The following is a 19,995-nucleotide window of genomic DNA, read 5'->3' as shown; positions in this document are numbered from 1 at the left end:
ATTCTGCCGGTGTGAGGTGATACCTCATTGTAGTTTTGATTTGCATTTCTCTAATGATTAGTGATGTTGAACATCCTTTCATGTGTTTGTTGGCAATCTGTATATCTTCTTTGGAGAAATGTCTATTTAGGTCTTCTGAGGCCACCACATTTTTAACAAGGGTACAGAGTTTGTAAAACGTCTTCTTGTACCATGTCGCTGCTGCAAAAATTATACCTGTGGAAGAAAACCTTTCCAGCATGAGGCTCGTTTGCTCGTGGAAGCGTGACCTCAGATGAGTAAACGGCTTTTGGCCCACTCGCTGGGATTCGGACCTCTCTGACTGAAAAGCTTTTTGCTACACCAGGCAGAGTCCAAGTGACTCTCACCCAGCAAATCCACTCAAAGAACCTCCTCCCCTCCTTGGGCTTTTAATGAGCTGAGAATGAATCAGTGGTCAGACCAAAGATTTTCAAAGTCTAGGGGGTTTGGGGCTTAGCAATGAGGATCTCCTTTTAAGGTGGATCATATTTTAAACACAGTTAGGAGTTTCCATATTTTAAATACAATTAGGTACTCTCCCAACTCCTACCAAGTAAGATTCTATTCCCTCCGAATGAGAAGAGCTTGCCCCTATAAGCTAGATCCCAACACATGTCATAGTCTCCAAACAAAACAATTTACATTAATACCTGCACCCCAGCTGAAATTAACTTAGAGATTTCCTACAAGTACTGCACGTGTCTTCCTTATTGCTTAAGGTAAAAGAGTTTCATATTTGCCTGGTTCTTGAATCGATGCCTTACCACTGAGGCCTTGCTCCTGTCAAGTTGAATTTGGCTTAAGGAAAATGATCGATTTTTCAAAGTAAATTGGATGGATAGATGGAGAGTTGAGATGAAGAGTTGGGTAGATGAATGGACGGATGGCTGAACAGCCAGAAGGGTGAGGAGACAGGTCTGGAGAGATGGCTGGACGGATAAGTGGGTAGGTAAGCGGATAGGCAGAAAGGGCTGGACGAATGGACGAGTCGATGAATACCTAGACGGGTAGGTAGGTGGGTGATTGGACGCATGGATGAATTGGTGAATACATTGATAGCTAAATACAGAAAATAAAACTTAGATGGAATGAAAGATACTCACTCAGCCCTGTCTTCACCACTTTGCACTGTAATTCGGGAAGCCCCCAGTTTGGGCCGGAAGAGATTTAGCGCATTGTTGTTCCAGAGGAACTTGACCTTCTGGACTTTTCCTACATTGAGGTCCACATCAATGTCATGCATATGACTTGCATCTGGTTGGAGGGATCCTCTGAAAACATAGACAGAAAATGTTATATCAGCTGGATATAGGAATTCATGCATATGACTTGCATCTGGTTGGAGGGATCCTCTGAAAACATAGACAGAAAATGTTATATCAGCTGGATATAAAAATACATAGGATGACAGCAATTTATTTTTTCTTCAAACAACGCTGCTGTTTCTGGTTCTCTGAAAACATAGACAGAAAATGTTATATCAGCTGGATATAGGAATTCATGCATATGACTTGCATCTGGTTGGAGGGATCCTCTGAAAACATAGACAGAAAATGTTATATCAGCTGGATATAGGAATTCATGCATATGACTTGCATCTGGTTGGAGGGATCCTCTGAAAACATAGACAGAAAATGTTATATCAGCTGGATATAAAAATACATAGGATGACAGCAATTTATTTTTTCTTCAAACAACGCTGCTGTTTCTGGTTTTCTGCAAATAGGTTGTATGACTTCATGCACATCCAGGGGCTGCTAAAACACAAATGTATTTGTGAAGAACAGACCTTTAAAAAATACTGGACTCTAGATTTCCACTGTCTTAGTTTGTCCCTAGAGGGAAGTTAAATATTTGGGGTGGTGTATTAACCCTATTAGTTTGCTGCAGGACTATATTAATGCAACGTCTTATGTTAGAAGATGCCTGTGGGTCAGCCGAGGTCATTTGTTAGCCCCTCATATGTAGCACAGGAAGTTGTCAAAGAATTTTAACTTAACACGAAAATTATTATGTAAAAGTTCGTGCAAAAACCAGAATCTATTTTTACAGCACGGTTATGCAGTCATCCAACACACATTTACCAAGTACCTCATATGTCCAGCAGAAGTAGGTGCTAAGGCTACCACAGCAACAAGAAGCTGGCCTCAGGCTTCCTGTGTGTGTGTTGCCGGGAAGGGAGTTGCCATACAAACGTGCCTGGCCTAAGGAGAATTTGATTTTCATAAAACCTAAGTCAGGAAGCAACGACTGACAATCCAAAAGGAGTTAGCATTTGTCTCATTTTAAATAGCCGGTTCCCCCTCTGGGCCTCACTCCTCTCATGTGTAAAATGGGGTGATTGAACCAGATGCTAAGCCTTCCTTCCAGGTTTGACATTCCAGCATTCAATGGTTCTGTATAATAGATGGCTAGATTTATAAAGCAGTTTATACCCAATCTGGTATGAAGAATCTATTATGGAAAGTATGGTCATTTCACTTTACTATCAAACTTACTTGAAAACTTCATATTGTTTTGAGTTTCCATTACTTCCATACAAAGCAATCTTGATGTACCCACTCACTTTCTTTTTTCCAGCCAGTGTGACAGATACCCTATATCTCCAACCTGTTGAAAGAAATACAATCATTCGAATAACTCCTCTTGTTGAAAAGAATGACCCCGTGGACGCAGCCTTGTTCCAAGCTCTACGTCCCCCGCGGATGAGAGGTAAGGGTGAATGTGAGTAATGATTTCCTTAAGCAAGGTTTGGGGTCCTGGGATTCAGATTCTAGGTGGGGGTGAGGGACTCCAGAGGAAGTAAATCTTACAGTTCAGCACAATCTCTTGTCGATACAGCAACGTATGTGCCCTGATGGATGCAGGGCAGCCGGTTACTGCACCTGTGTACCCTGGGTACACATCACTGGCCATCCCCAGAAAGGCCACAGGGAGAGGGATATGCTTGTGGCTATAATGTTTGGATAAATCACCTACTGTTCTTTTAGTTTATTGCTATTTTCCCATGCAACGGACATATTCTCAATAGAAAAACAACCTAGATAAATTAAAAAAAGAAACAACCTTCATCAGCACCCCATCTACCTGCCCTGCATCCCAGGTCCTTCCCTGATGTCACCACTTTGGTCTCTATACTTAATCAAGTCCAGTGGTTCCCAATCAGGGGGAGATTTTTGCCTCCCTGGGGACATTTGGCAATGTCTGGAGGCTTCTTTGGTTGTCACACTGGGGGTGAGGTGGGGTGGGTGTGGAGAGCTACTGGCATCTAATGGGTAGAGACCAAGGATCTGTTAAACAAACTGCAATGCACAGGACAGACGCCTACAACAACGAATTATCCAGCCCCACATGTCAGTAGTGTGAGGTTGAGATAGGCTGATCTAGAGCTTTCTCTTTCTCTCACACATCTATGTATATAGAAGAATATAGGCTTCCTTTCCCTTCTTTAAGTAGTATGTGCTGTTATTCTCTATCCGTTCCACCCATCCCCACCCCAGAATGATTCCCTTTCTCCGTCCTGCCCTGTGTTCCAGAATGTTTGCCTCCCACCCCAGGATCCTTGCTGCTGGCTTTTAGCTGGGTTTAGCCAATACGAGGTGTATGCAGGAGGTCAGAAGGCCAGAGGAGAGAGGTGCAGGTGTCATCTCCCTGGCCCCCACCTTGCTCCAGAACCATGAGTCTGGCAGAAACTCCCTCCTTCCCTGTATTCTGAGAGCTGCACAGCCACCAGATTCCGGGGGCCTCAGCATCCCTTGCCTTTTTTTTTTTCTTGTTACAAAGAAAAATATTTTATTATAAAATTTTGGAAAATATGAATATGGGTAAGTAAAAATTTAACGTGAAAATCTTGCTTGTTCCTTTAACCCTGCCCACACCTCTAACAGGAGGCCCTTCAGTAAAATCTCTCCATTTGAGCCACTTGGATGAGTTCTGTCTCCTGTTGGGACCCTGACTGATACATGACATGTTGCAGGCTGTTTTGTCGCTTGCCTTTTCACTAAATATGCCTTAGAGATCTCTCCTCAGCACATAGAGCTATCGCCTTCTTTTTAGCGGTTCTGTACAGCATTTGGTGGCTTACCAATTGGTGGGTATCCAGGTTTCTCTCTCCAATCTTCTGGTATTAAAAACAGTGCTGCAGTGAACACCCTTGAGCACTTTCTCACGCAAGTATTTTCCTAAGGTACACTCTGAGAAGTGGAATGACTGGGTTAAAGGAATGTACATGTAAGACTTTATAGAGAGTGACAGACCGTGATCTTTCATGATAAATATTGTGAAGATCACATGAACTACTGTAAGTGAAGTGCTATATACATTTCTTTTTAATGTAAAAATCCCTTGAAAAATAATTGCTCTTCTATTCGGCTACCGTGTGATATTAATTTTAACAAAAGAATCTTGATCAATTCGCTATCTTGTACTTTTTTAATGAGAAGCTGGGCAAAACAACAATAGAAATGCAGCGTGTTTGTGTGTGTGCAGGGGGACTGGTAGAAGAGGTATTTAGCTGGAGACCTCTTGACTTACAGTGACTTTGCCCCGCCTTGCCCTCTTCTGTTAATGGATCCATCCTTCCTGCCACTGGGGTGGGAGGACATGTGACCCAGCCTGGGCTAATCACTGTACTTTATTCCATTGATCAGGATTTTTGGTTAAAGGGGTGAACTTGAGATCCAAGACAAATGCCATTCTACTGCCTTTCCATTATAGCTTAAACTGGTTGGAGGTGAGTTTCTGTCAATTGCTACCAAGGGTCCTAATAAGGCTGATACTCTGAAATCATTTGCAAGAATTTTTAAATGAGTAAAATGGAAACTTACGAGTAAAGTTACCACTGCTTCCTGTGTTCAGGAAAAAGGTTTGTCGCACAGCACTGGTTTTCCCCTGAAACTGGTCAGCATAGTGCCCCATTTTGGGGCATCCTTCAGCAGGACAAGGGAAACAGCCACTCTAGTGAAAGAAAACAGTCTGTCTGTGAGTCGTAGGCCTTTGACTCACCCATTTTCCTTTCCATCCTCCTATCTATCCATCCATACATACATCCATCCCTCATCCATCTTCTCATCTACCTATTCTTCCTTCCATTCATGTATCCATTCTACCCCTTCTCCTCCATCCACTGATCCATGCATGCATGCATCCATCTACCCATGCATCCTTGCACACATTGGGAATTTTCCAGAATGAAAAGTTGGGGATCTAGGGAAGGCCCAGCACAGTTCAAGTCTGCTGTCCCCCTCCTGCCCATCTTATTCCTGGGAGGAAGGCTCTGTAAGCCTCAGCATTTCTAGTGCCTCCTTTCATTAGCCGCGGAGTTACATCTCTGCTCTGTTCCAAGCCAAAGGGACAACACCACCATCACCACCAACTTCCCTTGGCCCCTGGTGTGACCTACCTCCTGAAACTCATTGTAGGACACACAAGGGTAGCCTAGGAAGCCATCGGGGCTGAGGATACTGTTTGAGTAATACTTGTAGCTTCTTAGGTGATTGCAAGCCACAAAGTCTTGGGTTCCTGAGAAGGCAAAGGCCAAGGGCGCTAACAAGAGGCATTAAACTTTTGAAGCCCGAACCATTCTGACCCAGCAAGGAATCATCTCTGCATTTCACAGGTGGGTGTTGGTGCCCCTGAACACCTTGGTCACAATTCATAATTTCTGTCATTGACCTTGACATACTTTGGGGCAAGTAGAAAAGCTGGGGGCTTGTTTAGTAGTGGTGGTTGGCTGGAGTCGCTTTCCTCTCCCCGGCACTGTCCATTTTCTGGGGTGGTCCCCCTCAGGGCTAGGCAAGTGTTAGGGAGTGAGAAGGTCTAACAAGCACCTCTGTCTAATCCTCGGGGGCCAGGCATGTAACGTAAATGAATAACGAAGGCTTGGGGGGGTGGGGGGCGTTGGTTAGAGATATATCATACTTCACCTTTTGTGTGAACCAAGCTTTTCTGTCTATGGTCTCAGGCTGAGAAATTCTTCCTTCTTACTCCTCCAGGCATAAGGTAAAAGCAATGGAGAGCAAGGTCACCATGGCCTCTGGCTACTCTTTCACTGCATTTTATTTACAGTCTTTCTCTTTAAACCAAAGTCCTCTTGTTTGGGAAATTGTTTTTTCCTGTCTCCAGCTACTAGGTACAAACTTCCCATGGAGTGATCCACAGTGACCCTGGCATACCTGGGGACCACTGCTGGGGGGTCTGCTGGGCTTCATCCGCCACCCGTGGGGAAAGGAATGTTGCCCTTTGTGCTTGGGGGATTAGCTCTCCATAGTCCCCCAGTCCCACGCGCCCCACACCACACTCATTACCAGACAATAGGACCTGTTTCGAAGTTAACTGTCTCTTTCATCCAAAATTGCTGCCCAGGGATTCCATGTTAGAGAAGCAAGCGGATGTAATTGTTCCTCAGCGGCCAGGGTGACTCGGCACGCACACAACAGAAGCACGTTCCAGCGACCGGTCACCTCTCTAATTAAACCTGGGCTCCAGAAGCACGTTCCAGCGACCGGTCACCTCTCTAATTAAACCTGGGCTCCAGAAGCACGTTCCAGCGACCGGTCACCTCTCTAATTAAACCTGGGCTCCTTCCTATTATGTGTGCCCTGCTCATCCCATCTGAGAGGGGGCAGCCCTCACTGTGACTCTGGTGTTCTTTCAGAAATCAGATCAGCCAAGCAGCCCTCCCTCGAGTCACCTGGTGCTGAGCAGAGAGGAGGTGGAAAGCTCCACCGACTGTCGGTGGATGTTGGCTATTGTTTTATCGACTCTGCTCTTCCACATGAAGCACATGCAAGATTAAAATGCCACGGAAGGCCGCTCAGCTCAAGGTAACAAGCTGGACACAGAGCTTGCTTTGCGCCAGGCCCTGCGCAGGGTCCTGAGGAGTCCGGGTCGCCCAGGCCACAGCCCCTGGCCTCGGGGAACTCCCCCCTCAGAAAAAATAAAGACTAAAATGAGACGATCATAGACTCAAAGCCTCCACTTTTAGGGAGGAGAGTAACGCCTGTTCTCAGGGGAGAGGCAACAGGAATAGCCCCGGGCCAGAACAAGGGATGGCTAATGGAGATGGTGCTTTAGGTCACCTAACATTAGGGGTACTGAGCCTGCTCTCTCAGATAAATGGAGACACGTACAAGGCTCGTCCCCCAGACCCCCAGGCCTCCGCCTCCATGCACGTGCCCCTCAAACCCACAGGGCACGTCCGTCCTCCCCCTTCCCCCCATCGTCTTCTTACCAGCTCAGTCCTTTTCCATCCCTAGCACCTGACAATAGCAGATGGCAAGAAAGTCAAAACCCTCCAAATCTTTGCTTATGCTCTGCAGATCTTCAAGGAGCCTGCACTGAAGGAAGGATGCGGGCCAAAGGCAAAGCTGGGTCCTAACTGATGTACCAATGCAGCCCATGTCTCAGCATCCTGCCAAGGGGGAGAAGGCGCGGGCTGGGCATGGGGTTGGGCTTTGCAGCCAGAAATTGGGCTTAAATATAAGGTGGCCTTGGGCAAGTTTTATCACTTTTCTGACCCCATTTCCTCGTCTGTGAAATGGGGCTAATCAGAGTAACTATCTCGTGCCACTGCTGTGAAAATGCCCAGCACAGACCACACCACCTGCCTTCTCCCCAGGTGGAGCAGCTGCTGTCTTGCTTCTCTCATTTACATACCTTCCCATATTCCATTTATATCAATGATGGTTGACAGGGTATTTTTCTGACATCCAGGCATTTCCTTTCCTCCATTTGGGTAGAAATCCAGGTGGCCCACTTTTTGGCTCATTCCAAAACCTGAAACATTGGCAGCAGAGATGAGTGGGAGGGAAGTGGTCCCAGAGTCAGGTGGTGGCCACGAAGAGCGTTCAGCTCCTTCCAATGGGAGGAAGAGCCTTCTTGGCAACTTCTCCCCACAGTGCAGCCACCCTGTCTCTGGCTCTGCGGAAGTTCTCAGATGAGCACTTGGCAAGACAAGAAGGGAGGAGAGGGCTTCCCTGGTGGCACAGTGGTTGAGAGTCCGCCTGCCGATGCAAGGGACATGGGTTCGTGCCCCGGTCCAGGAAGATCCCACATGCCGCGGAGCCACTGGGCCCGTGAGCCATGGCCGCTGGGCCTGCGCGTCCAGAGCCTGTGCTCCGCAACGGGAGAGGCCACAGCAGTGAGAGGCCCGCGTACCGCAAAAAAAAAGAAAGGAGGAGAGAGCAGAGGACATAAGATGAGGAGGGAGGTAGGCTCTGGGTGAGTGGGCACATGTGTATTTGTGTCTGTCTGTCTGTCTTGGGGAGGCCCTGAACAACAACGATACCATCATCGGTGTCCTGTTACCATTATGCACCAGAAGACACATGTCAGGGCAGGGCTGGTGCACTTTTTATTACTTTATTCATTTTAAAATTTTGGTTTCTACATTATAGTGTTAACTGAGACCACATAAACTTTGTTGTTAAGTTGAGAACCACAGCATAATGGCTAGGTGGTTTGGATTTTGAAGCACACAGACCTGTGATCACATCCTGGTTCTTCTTATATATCTGTGATCTAGAAAATTACTTGACAATTACTTGATCAATTACTTGAACTTGTCGAGCCTCAGTTTCCTCAGCTATGAAGTGGTAGTAACAATACCCACTTTTCAGGGTTGTTACAACGATTGAGCTAATGTATGCAAAATGTTCAATGCAGCGCATGGTAAACACTTCATAAGTGATAGGATCATCAAAACCATACCTTTGATTGGTACATTTCATGAGTGGTTATACAAGAAAATATTGAAAAAAGAATGTTAATTTTAGAAGAATTCAGTTAAGGGCTATATTTAATCTCCAACAAAACAAACTGCAAGCAAAGCTTTGACAAAAGAAGAAAAAAATATGCGAAGATTACCTTTGCATTTTGCAAGTACAGGTCAAACATCAATAATAAATGCCACTCTGGATACTGACAGACTAGGGAAGGATGCAGAGTTTGGAGACTGAGTGAGCCTTCCACAGGTTATAGAAGTCTTTCGTCCTACCTGGGGCCTCAGGCTGATATCACTGGCACTGAACTGGCTGTTTGTTTGTGGCTGACACCCGTTTTGACTGGTTGGTGCCCAAACACCCGTTTTGACTGGTTGGTTAACCATTTTGAATACCACCCCGTGGTATGTGTGTGCAGGTGGGGGAGGGTGGCAGGGGGCACATGCCTGGACCTGCTCTCATCAGTTACAGCCCTGATCCCTGAGAGGTGGGGTGAGGAACTTACCCAGGAAAGGGATTATGGGAGCAGAATCCGTGTGAATCACATCCACAAACATGGCATCGGACGGGTCCAGCCGAACCTCCTCTGGCGTGCCCTGGAAGCATGGCTGTGCCGGGTCCAGCCCTAAGAAGGGGGAGGTGGACAGGGAGGCCGCACTCTAAGACCACCCAGGATCTAAACCCTGTACACACAAAATCCATGCAGATTCCTGGGCGAAGGACCCCACGCCCCAGCAGTCATAGTTTGGAGAATTGAGTCTGTAGGTCCTGGTCTGCTTGGGAGAGAGGCTGGGACAGAAAGGCTGCCAGTGGGGTCGTTGCCTGTCACAGGATATCCAGAAATCCCCACTGCCTGGCGTCATGGAAGATCGGGATGGTGCCCTTGCTCCCCTTGTCTCCCTTTTCCTTTCTTCCCTCACACACGTTCTGTTTGGCCACTGCCCTCCAAGACTGAGCTCCCGGGCCCGGCCCAGCTCCTCCACAGTCTCCGAGCCCTGCACGGCCCATTCCCCTGCGTCTGCGGTCATGGCCCCCGGCCTGCTGCTCGCTCCCTCGCACTCTCCCCGAATCTCTCTCCCCTCCAAGACCCCCTCAAACACAACCTCTTCATGGAAAGTGTAGCCTCTCCTTTCTTGGGTCATTCCCTCCTCGTTGCATAGGATTCTTTTGCATTCGTTAATTCTGCTTCGGCTTTTATTTGTCTACTTAGCTGTCTGCCTCCTGCACTAGACTGTGGATTTCCTGAGGCAGGGGCCGTGCCCAGTTCATCTTCAAAGACAAGCAGGAGGTGGAAGGAGCAGGGCACTCAGGACTCGGTGACCTACATCTAGTGCTGGCTGCTCAAGGCCAGGAGCCTGTCCTCCTTGCACCTGGAAAGTGGGGATAACAACAGGAACTCCCCTGGCAGGGTTACTGTGAAAATCCCATGGAAAGATCTAAGAGAAAGGACATTGCAAACTGAAAAATACCCTTTATCCTTCACCCGAAGCCTAGCCTGGTGCCCAGAGCAACAGACGCATTCATTAAATGCTGACTTGAAGAGTTTGCCTAAGTTACATGCTGATGTGGTGCACCAAACGGTTGTCTGTGTCTATGTCTGTGTATTCATTCTGCCTAGCGTTCCTTCCTTCCTCCATTCATTCTTTTCTGAGCACCTCCTACGGCAGGTCTCAGCTAGTCACTTTCATTTTCTGCCTGTCCTGGCACAGCGGAGACATTCAATAAATATTTGTGGAATTGATGAATTGATTTTTTTCAAAAATCAGCTCACTTTTTAAAAAACTTTGCCATACTCTAGCAGTAATAACCCTGAAGTCATGAGTTTAATGTGTTAGTTATATTTTTCATTTTTTACAAATGTATTTTTGCTTACAATCGTGTATTTTCGAGTACACATGAAAATATATGAACGATTATTTTTTAAGTCCCCTGCACCACCTAAAAGCAGTTCCAGGAGGACCGGAAGGGGCGCCCTTGGCCGTGGGAAGTGCGCGGGTCTCTCCTTCTACCGCCTGCTTCCCTGGCTGGGCCGGCGCCCGCCCCCAACCCCGGCCCAGCACCCCTACCTGTGATCCTGCCCACGCGGCCCCCCCAGCCTCCTGCCCGCCTCAGCGGCCGTGTGCGCGCCCAGGCTGTGGCCGATGAGGTGCACGTTCTCGGGGCCATAGCCCAGCTGGGTCTGCGGAGGGAAGGAGCGTCAGGTCTCAGAGCACCGGGTGGGGACGCGCCGGCGCCCGGGGAGCGGGGATCGGGGCAGGACCCAGGCTGGAAACTCGGGAGGAACGACCCCCGGCTCCTAGGACAGCGCGACCCGGCCCCTGGCTGGCCACAGTCTGCAGGTCCCGGGGTCCGGCTGGCGCGCGGGGTAACGGTGCTGACCAGCGGCCAGCGCGTCACCTGCAGGCTGCCTTGGCCGGGACTGGCAGTGCTCTGCCGGCTCCCACACGCAGCCCACCGCGGACCTCCTTCCCCTCGTCCCCTGCAGGGGCTGGGCCAGTGCAGAACGTGGTAATGGGCCCGGCTCTGGGGTTCTCCTGATTCGACCTTCCTGGAGGCTGTAAGGGACCTTCCCTGGGAGCGAAGACTCATCTGGGCTGAGAACTTCAGGGCAGCCCAGCCTGCTCTACAATTCCCAGAACAGCCTGCAAGGAAGGCTTATTTCAAAAGGGGAAACTGAGGCTTGAAGAGGTTAGTCTGCCTCAGGCCCCACAGCTAGGGATCTTCAGGACAACCCCGGAGGGAGGAAGTTTGCAGCTTCATGTAGCAAAGGCCCTTCTTGGGCTCCTGGCTTTCAGACTCTGCCTCTACCCATGGGTCCCCAGGCTACCCCTGGGTGCCACGGAGTGCTGGCCTGCCCCTCTCCCTGCCCCCTACCCACAGGATGTGGCCCAGGCAGGGGTTTACCGACAGCCCTTGTATTAAGTAAGCTATCTCCGCTCCCACGACCCGAGTGTTGTGGACAGCTTGGGTGTATCCTGTCCTGGCCCCACGCTTCCAGTCCACACACATGCAGTTCACCTTCTCCACTTTAAACATTTTCTGGGAAAGACAAACATGAGGGAGAAACCAGTTTATTAACAGCCACGGGTTGCACACTCCACAGATAGGCATTCACAACCGTCAAGCATCTCTAGCTTGTGTCAGAACTTTAACATTCCTCACACTCGTCCTGATCCACACCACAGTGCTGTGAACTGGGTATACTTACTCCCACTTAGCAGATGTGGAAACTGAGGCCTGGAACAGAGTGACTTGTCTAAGGTTTTACAGATGGTCATTGACACAACCAGGTCAGAAAGATGACTTATGAGGTCAGGGGTTAGCAAACTACTACCTGAGTGCCAAATCCACTCGGGTAGTAGTTTGCTAACTGCTTTTATGAAGTTTTATTGCAAACAACCACACCCATTTGTCTACATATTGTTCACCTCTGCCTCGTAGCTACAACAGAAGCCATATGAGCTGAAACCATATGACCCACAAATGATACAATATTTATTACCTGCTCTTCTACAGGAAAGTTTGCAGACCCTTATACTAGATAGTTGAAGCCACAGAGAGGCTGCTTTTATGTTCCCAAAAATGCTTTGATGGGAGATATAAAGTATTGAGGGACAAGTTTAATAAGATGAAATTTAGACCGAGGTAGGAGACAACTGTCTTGGATACTTGCATCTTTTTTATCATGTAGTGTGACCCAAGCACAGATACTGGTCCCTTGGGGGCTGGAGGGAAGAAACATCAGAAAGGGCTACACTATATCCTTTGTTCATTTGGGGAGGTCCTGGACTGCATTTTGAAGTTGGGAGTGGTTGGCTGGGGGGGGTCAAGGCATCATGGTGGACCACATGCCCTCGGCTCTCCAGTTTCCAGGTCCGCGTAGCCTCCCTCTGGAACTCAGGAGGCACGTGTGAAACCCCAGACCAAGAGGAACAAAGAGCGCTCCGACAGAAGCTGCTCGAGGTCTTATCCCAGTGCAGCTTAAGCCTCTAAGAGCCGTGCCCTGGGCACCTCCTACAGGCTAAAGCTGTAGACACACGGGATTGTGGTGTCTTGTGGACAGAAGACCTCGTTTCGCATTCCACCTCTGGATTCAACTTTGGGCAAGTACTGAAGTTTTCTTTGCCTCAATTTCTTCATCTACAAAATGAGAACCATAACTGTGCCTGCCTCACAGCGTGGCTGGGAGGGTTAAACGGGACAAGGACTGTGGAATGATTAGCACAATGCCAGACTCACAGTAAGTGCTCAGGAAATGGGTGGTATGAATAATAATTCATTACTAATATTCATGATCACTATAGAGCTGCACTGTCCAATACTGTGGCCACGAGCCACATGTGGCACTTTACACGTAATTAAAATGAAATAAAATTTAAAATTCAGTTCTTTGGTCACACTGGCCACAAGTCAAGTGGTCAGTAAACACAGGTGGCCAGTGGCTCCTGATCCGGGTAGTGCAGATATGGAGCATTTCCATCAACACAGCAAATGCTTTTGGATAGTAGTGTTGCGGGGGGTAAAGTATTTTTTATGACATACAAGGGTTTTATATAAACCATCAGAGACAAACGCCAGGTAATTTGCTATTGTCTCCACCTCTGGGACTTTCTGATTGGACTCTGGGTCTTTTCAGCCTCATAAGGAGATGTTTGACTAGCGGTTCGTGGTTTGGGAGACCTTGACATTGGGTACCCATGAGAACCCGAGTTTTCCTCAGTGGTTTTAGGATGGACCCGTCTCTCCTGGGAAGTTATCCTTTCCCAGCCTCAAGGGATGCGGCGATTGCCTCCATGTGCTGGGCGCTGCTCTCACCAGGGGAGGAGGGTGAATGCCTACCTCGCACAGGTCAATTATCCAGTCCTCCTCCCCCTTGTCTAGGAAGCCGTGGATGACGAAGCGCGTCTTGCGGCCCAGCTGGAAGTTTGAAGCCTCGATGGTGGCTAGGTCAGTGACATTGATCCGCTGGTTAAATTAGAAAAGATGAATTTGAATGTTGGCCTTTCCAAGCCACAGACCCATTAGAGCCCATTCCCGTAAGACCAAGGTGACAGATTCAACTCCCAAGAAGTTGGGTGAGGCTAGAACAGGAGTTCCTGACTTAGGGTTGGAGGATAGAATTCAGAACGTCCAAGTTTATTGATTTTTCTATACTGAAATGTAGCGTTTTTGTTAATTGTGAAATTGAGCGACAAACATAGCAGACGTAGCAATACACTGTCACCAATCGAGGTGGCAGATATTTTCATTTTATATTACAGTTGTTACAGATATTTAAAAATATCATCTGTACTCATTACTATTTAAAATTACAGAAGTTATTAGACCAGCCCCTAGACCTTGTTATCTAGTGAGATAATAAAGCAGCACACATATTACTATATCCCATATTTATCTTTGTAAATGTTCTGACAACTGTTTTCCAGTATGATTAGTGCCCTTTTTAATCCAATGTTTTTTATTTTATGCATTTAACCCTTCCTGCTCCGTTGAGGTGCATCTCCCCTCATGCCTGATGCTTCTGGCCCAGGAGTTCCTCAGCTTTTCTGTGCCAGGACCTCTTTGGCCATCTGGGGAAGCCTATGAGTCCCTTCTCAGGATTTTTTTTTTTTTTTTTTGCATAAAATATATTTTATTTTAAAAAATTATCTTTTTAAATGGGGACTCTGGGTGGGTAGTTTGTCACCTAGAATCCGACAGTAGGTGACCTTGGGGACCTATAGACAGACACTCTGCTCTCTCAAACTTGGTTTCGGGTCAGAGCTGTGAGCTGCTTGAGTTCTGAGCAAGTTCTTCCTGTTCACTTCTGAGCACCTGGAGGAAGCCTGCTGGCCTCCACCTGGCAGGCCTTCTGGGAACTGAAGATTGCTCCAAGGGTCCCCAAATTTCTCCTTTGTCATTAAATGTCCCCTGTTCCCCTTCTAGCTCCTGAGGAATGATTTACATCCCCCGATCCCTACCCTCTGAGGAGCTACGCTCCCTCCACTGCCTGGTTCGGAAAGAAGCCAGACCCTCTCAGGGATACATAGGTCTGGGTTTCTCCATAAGAGCTGCTCACACCCGCTTCCTCCCCAAACAGGGTTCTAATCCTGGGAAGCCCTGCAGTTCTGTGCATAAGTGTGTGAATGTGTCCGTTTCCGGGTCAGGCGCCCCTAGATTTCATCAGATACTCGAAGGGATTTATGATCCCGAGAGCTAAGATGACTCTAAGTCTAACACTGGTGAGGGAGCGTCATGCGAAAAGTTCCAAGGCAGTGAATTATCCCTCAGACAACCATGTGAAGGCTCCAGTGTGGGCGCCCAAATCCCCCACCATGCGGTCATTCTATGCCCCTCTTACTTGGTAGTTATTTGGATTCTCATTTGTATACAGAAGAAAGTGGGTGTCAATGTCCTTGGGAGACCAGGGAAATAACTTTAAAGGCCGCTGAAAGATCCTGGTCCATGGTTTTTCATCGGAAAAGCAGCCGAAAGGTTTGTAGCAGATCTCCTTTCCTGGGGCAGGAAGAGGAACAAACAGGACACTTGTGAGGTTCTGAGAAGGAGCAATGTCATCTCAGCTACTCGGGAGGACTCTTCAGGGTACAGCTCAGGGCTGGTGAAGGCCAGTGCTCATCTTTATCTTTGCTGTCAGTGTTCCTCAGACTTCCGTGGTGATAAGACCCACCTGGGGGCTGAGGGTGAGTGAGCATATTCACACTCCCAGGCCCCTCCCTCAGAGACTCTGATTCAGAGGGTCTGGGGTGGGGCCCGAGAAACAGCATATTTAATAAGTGCCCCTGTTCATCAGGCAGGTTGGGGAATCACTGAGAACTCCTGGGAACCTTCAGCCTTAAAACTAACTCTTGCAGGAAACTCCCAGATGGGCCTTTACATCCACTAATCAACCATCAGGTATTTATCGAGCGTCTACGAATGTCGTAGCGCAGAGATGCTACTCGATGAGTCTTGAGGTCTCTCTTACATCCAGCACAGGCCGTGCACACAGTAGGCATTCCTGGGCATCTGTCCAGTCCACATGTCTTCGCGTCATCCTTCTATGCACCTTTGTTTTTTCCAAATTATTCTCTGCCATTTCAGATTTCCCTGTTGTTCTTTGAAAAGGTAAATGTCTTAAGAACAGGGAGAATTTATTTTTGCATCATACTGTGTATAGTAGGGGCTCAGTACATGCAATTGATGACCTAAATAACCCCATCTAAATCTGAGGGTCCTTTCTCTAGTCCATGACATATTTTCACAATTATGTCACCCCCAGTATAACCAGGGGTGACATAATTTCAAATCCAGAGGATTACAATGGATTTTCTCTCTTATGCTTCCTCAACTGATGGAGCCAATTATTAGTCATTCATTCAAAAACTGGTAATAGTTAATACTTGTTGTTTACTATGTGCCGGATACCACACTAGTGTTTTACCAGTATTGGCCTCCAAACAGCCCATGAGGAAGGAATGAATATTACCTTTATTTGACAGAAGAAGAGCCCAAGGCACAGAGATGAAAAGTCAGCTACCCAAGGCCACAGCCAGTGGTGGAGCCACGATTTGAACCCGAGAAGCTTAACCGGGAATAAAAGTAGGAACTGGGGAGCCATAGAGACAAATCAGATCGAAACCTGGCCCTGAAAGAGAGGAAATCTAACTGGGAAGGAGTAATGACAGCGTTGAATTCATTCTGGGAAGAGGGAACCACCCCACAGGAAAGGCCACAGGAGGCTAAAGCAACCTTGGTTTCAGATGGAAAGCGCAGGGGCTTCGATGCCAGGTTAAGATACCTGGGCGTTAGGTGGGTAGTGGGGAGGTGCTGGGGGTGCTGAGCCGGTGACTGGGGTGGGAGCCATGTGTAAGTGGCTCAGAGGTGGGGGAGCCTGGGGGCAGGGCTGTGGGCCTGGAGAGGGGAGAGGCGTTCTGACCTGATGGCAGAGGAAGTTAAGGAAGAGGCGGGGAGATGGGGCGAGGGGGTGCTGTCCAAGCCTGGTGGGGGACAAGTGAGTTTGAGGCATGGTGGGAGGCCCTGGTGGAGCTGCCTGGAACTTGGGAGGACTGGGGCTATGCTGCTGGGGACTGGACAAGGGGGCAGTCTTGAGAAACAGACACATGAGGAGGGCGCCTGGAGTGACCTTTGGGAACGCCTGTGTCTGGGGCAGGAGGAAGCAGCAGATCAGCGAAGGAGACCAAGAGGGGTTGGAAAGGCCTGAGGAGCAGCCAGACCCCACCTGGGCTCTTCTGTCAGGGGCCGGGTCTGGCGGCAAGGCTGGCTGGAATTCCAGAAAGGCAAGAGGGGGCTGGCGGCAAGCCGAGGAGACAAGGGGAAGGGTCCGGATGCAGAAGAAAGCCCTTGCAGGGACTGGAGGAGACCACGTCTGTTCTTGGGGAGACTGTGCTCAGCAGGGTTTGGGGGCCCGAGCCAGGCAGTGAGGGGTTCTGACTGATGGGAGAGGAGGTGAGAAGACCCGGCAGTGTGGGAAAGAGAGCACCTGTGAGGTACACCTGCGAGGTACACGTGTGAGGAGGTGGGGGGATGGGCATAAGCAGATTCGGGCTCAAGGGGGCTTTGGTAACAAGGGAGGTTTCAGGACAAGTAGAACGTGGGTGTCTGCATCTCCTCTGGGCAGGAGGCCGGGCAGGACGGGAGTTCACAGAGGGACACGTCCACAAGATTTTAGTCTGCAGACGTGCACTTGTCCATGCCTAGGAACTGAGGGTATTGGGGGCCTGACAAGAACGTCCCACTCTCCACCTGGCCCAGCTGCCTGCCACCTCTGTTGCCTGCTCCAGCCACTGGAGCCTTTGCAGGAGGACGGGAACCAAGCTGGACAATGCTGGGATCATCCTTGTTGAGCACGGTGCCCTGTCTCTACCACAGAGTCATCACTCCCCGACTGGTAGCAACTGCTGTTTCATGCAATAATGATAATGTTATTAATTAGGGAGACGGGGATGAGGATGCCTCTGTCTCACCCAAAGGCCAGCCCAGCACGGTCACCAAAGGGATGGTGACAGCATCCTCACCTCTGACTGTGGCCAGCAGGAGAAGGCTGACGGTCCAAGAGGGCAGCATCTTCGGGGATGAAGACAGAGACACGCACGGACACCAGATGCACAGGCACGAGGCTGGCGGACAGGGCAGGCGGCCCTCAGCACACATGGGGCCCTCCCTCGAGGTGGGGACCCTGAGGCTGAGGCCTCCCTGCACACAGGGAGTTGGGCAGCGCCTCTCTCGGACCCTGCACTCATGGTCTTTGCACTGCTGTGCTCCCCTGTTCTGGGCCACGTCCCCCTGGCAGCCCTACCCCTACCGGCTCCCTGCCCGTGTGGGGCTGTGACTTACTGTGTGGCCCCAGAGCTTCCACCTGCAGCCCAGCAGGTTGGCCATGGCCTTTTATAACCAGACTTTATCCTTTGGATTCCTCAGAAGAGGACGGGGGTGGGGGATAGATAGGGCTCTGTACATGCCAGGTTTGAACCTAGGTTATCATAAATACATAAAGCCAGCTCAGCTGGGGAGCAGGGCTGTTTATAAAGTGAGATTTGAGGAAAGGGAAACTGACTTTATAGGATGGCAAAGGTCTCTGTTAATCTGAATTTACAGGTACAGTTGCCAAAAGATCGTGTTCCCCAGGTGATAAGAGGGAAACTCCAAGCTGTACTGCCACCCACTCAAAATCCTCTTGGAAACAGGAAGCCCAAACTCATCTCATTGCCCTGCAGATACTGGCAGAGCCGTGCAGGAGTGGGCAGTCCGAAGCATCTGTTTATGAAGACAGCCCTTGGTTACTGTGGGGGTGAGGTGGGTGGAGAGCATCCTTCCAAAGATGCTGGACAGAGTTGTAAAAACCCTGCTGGTGGAGGCACTCAAAAGAGTCAGATAAACACTGTTCAGATACAGCTTTGTTGGGAAACAATATAGTTTATGACCCGGGGATAAGAAAGATGGAAGTGTTTGCTTTCCTTCAGGGCTGAGGGGTGAAAGCCAGGTGCTGCCCAGCTGTTTTTAAAATTGACATATTTAGATGCTCGAAAGTGTATAAATCTTAAGTTGAAAACTTGAGTACAGTTTAATGAGTTTTGACAAATGTATACTCCTGTGTATACGCCCCAGATCGAAAAGCATTTCTAGCAGCCAGAAGTATCTCTGATGATCCCTGTACCACCACCCACACAACCATGCTCCGACTTCTATCACCATAGATTAGTTTGGTCTCTTCTGGGACTGCATATAAGTGGAATTATACAGCATGTGCTGGTTAGAGTCTTGCTTCTTTCACACAACATGGTTTTGAGATTCGTCCATGTTGTTCCATGTATCAGTCGTTGGTTCCTCTTTATCGCTGTGTTATATGGTACATTTCTGTGTGAACCTATCACAGTTGGTGTATCCGTTTTGCCTTGGTGGACACGTGGGTCCTTTCTAGTTTGGGACTGTTATGGACGATGCTGCTGGGAACTTTCTCGTCTAGTACCTGTCTTTTGTTAGATCTGCACTCGTTTCTCTCAGGTTTGTCCCCAGAGGTAGCATCGCCGGGTCCTGGGGTGTGTGCCTGCTTAACTTTAGGAGCTGCTGCCAACACTTTCCCACAGCGACTGCACCTGCACGAACTCCTGTCGGCAGCTGGGTGAGAGTTCCAGTTGCTCCGTATTCTACTCCTGCCCTTCAATCAATCCCAGAAGCACTAAGGTTGCCAGCAATTTCCGGAGGGTTTCAAGTGTAGAAAATGGCTTCTTTTTTGTGTGAACTTCCCTTCTGAGGACTCTGAGGCTGGAGGTGAGCAGGGTGGTGCTGAGGGAAGCCCAGGAATGAGCTTCCTTATCTCAAGTGGGCTTAAGAAAAGTCAGGCTTTGTGGAACTGGTAAAGTGATGATGAACCTCAGTGGGGTCACCTATACCTCAATGACCCCAAAGCCCAATGTTGCCACCCCACAGCTCCTGGAGGTGTCCTCAGCTGAGGAAGGAGGTTAGTCCAAGGCCTGACACTCATGCTCATCAGGACCCTACTGAGGAGCCTGGAATGGTGGTATGAGGCTGAATGGAAGCCCTGGACCCATGACATGGGGCCGGTGGCTGTCCACCACTCCTGGGAAAACATCCAAACTCCTCACCAGGGTGCAGCGTTACCTGGACCATGCCTCTCTCCCCTCCCTCCCCTTGAGTCTCACTCATTGAACTCCAGGCACATGGGCTGTGTGTGGTCTGTTGAAAGTGCCCATCTTGGAGTCTTTGCATACTCTGTTTATTCTTCCTGGAACGCACT

At 49.0% G+C, this 19,995-nt stretch overlaps 1 protein-coding gene across 1 annotated transcript; it reads right to left on the bottom strand.

Moving 5' to 3' along the window:
- Positions 1-152: 152 nt before the first annotated feature.
- Positions 153-17,804, bottom strand: LOC112406949 (pancreatic lipase-related protein 2-like). The gene is given in 13 exon segments (XM_024756054.1): positions 153-216; positions 1,125-1,292; positions 2,520-2,631; positions 4,848-4,977; positions 5,423-5,541; positions 7,678-7,797; positions 9,247-9,366; positions 10,808-10,832; positions 10,834-10,920; positions 11,646-11,780; positions 13,581-13,706; positions 15,082-15,236; positions 17,756-17,804. Coding segments are annotated over 13 exon segments (1,410 nt in total).
- Positions 17,805-19,995: the final 2,191 nt, after the last annotated feature.

Source organism: Neophocaena asiaeorientalis, unplaced genomic scaffold, assembly GCF_003031525.2.
Source record: "Neophocaena asiaeorientalis asiaeorientalis breed wild unplaced genomic scaffold, Neophocaena_asiaeorientalis_V1.1 scaffold85, whole genome shotgun sequence".
Taxonomy (NCBI): domain Eukaryota; kingdom Metazoa; phylum Chordata; class Mammalia; order Artiodactyla; family Phocoenidae; genus Neophocaena; species Neophocaena asiaeorientalis.
Note: the sequence above shows the minus strand (reverse complement) of the source record. Positions and strands in the feature narration are given on the sequence as shown.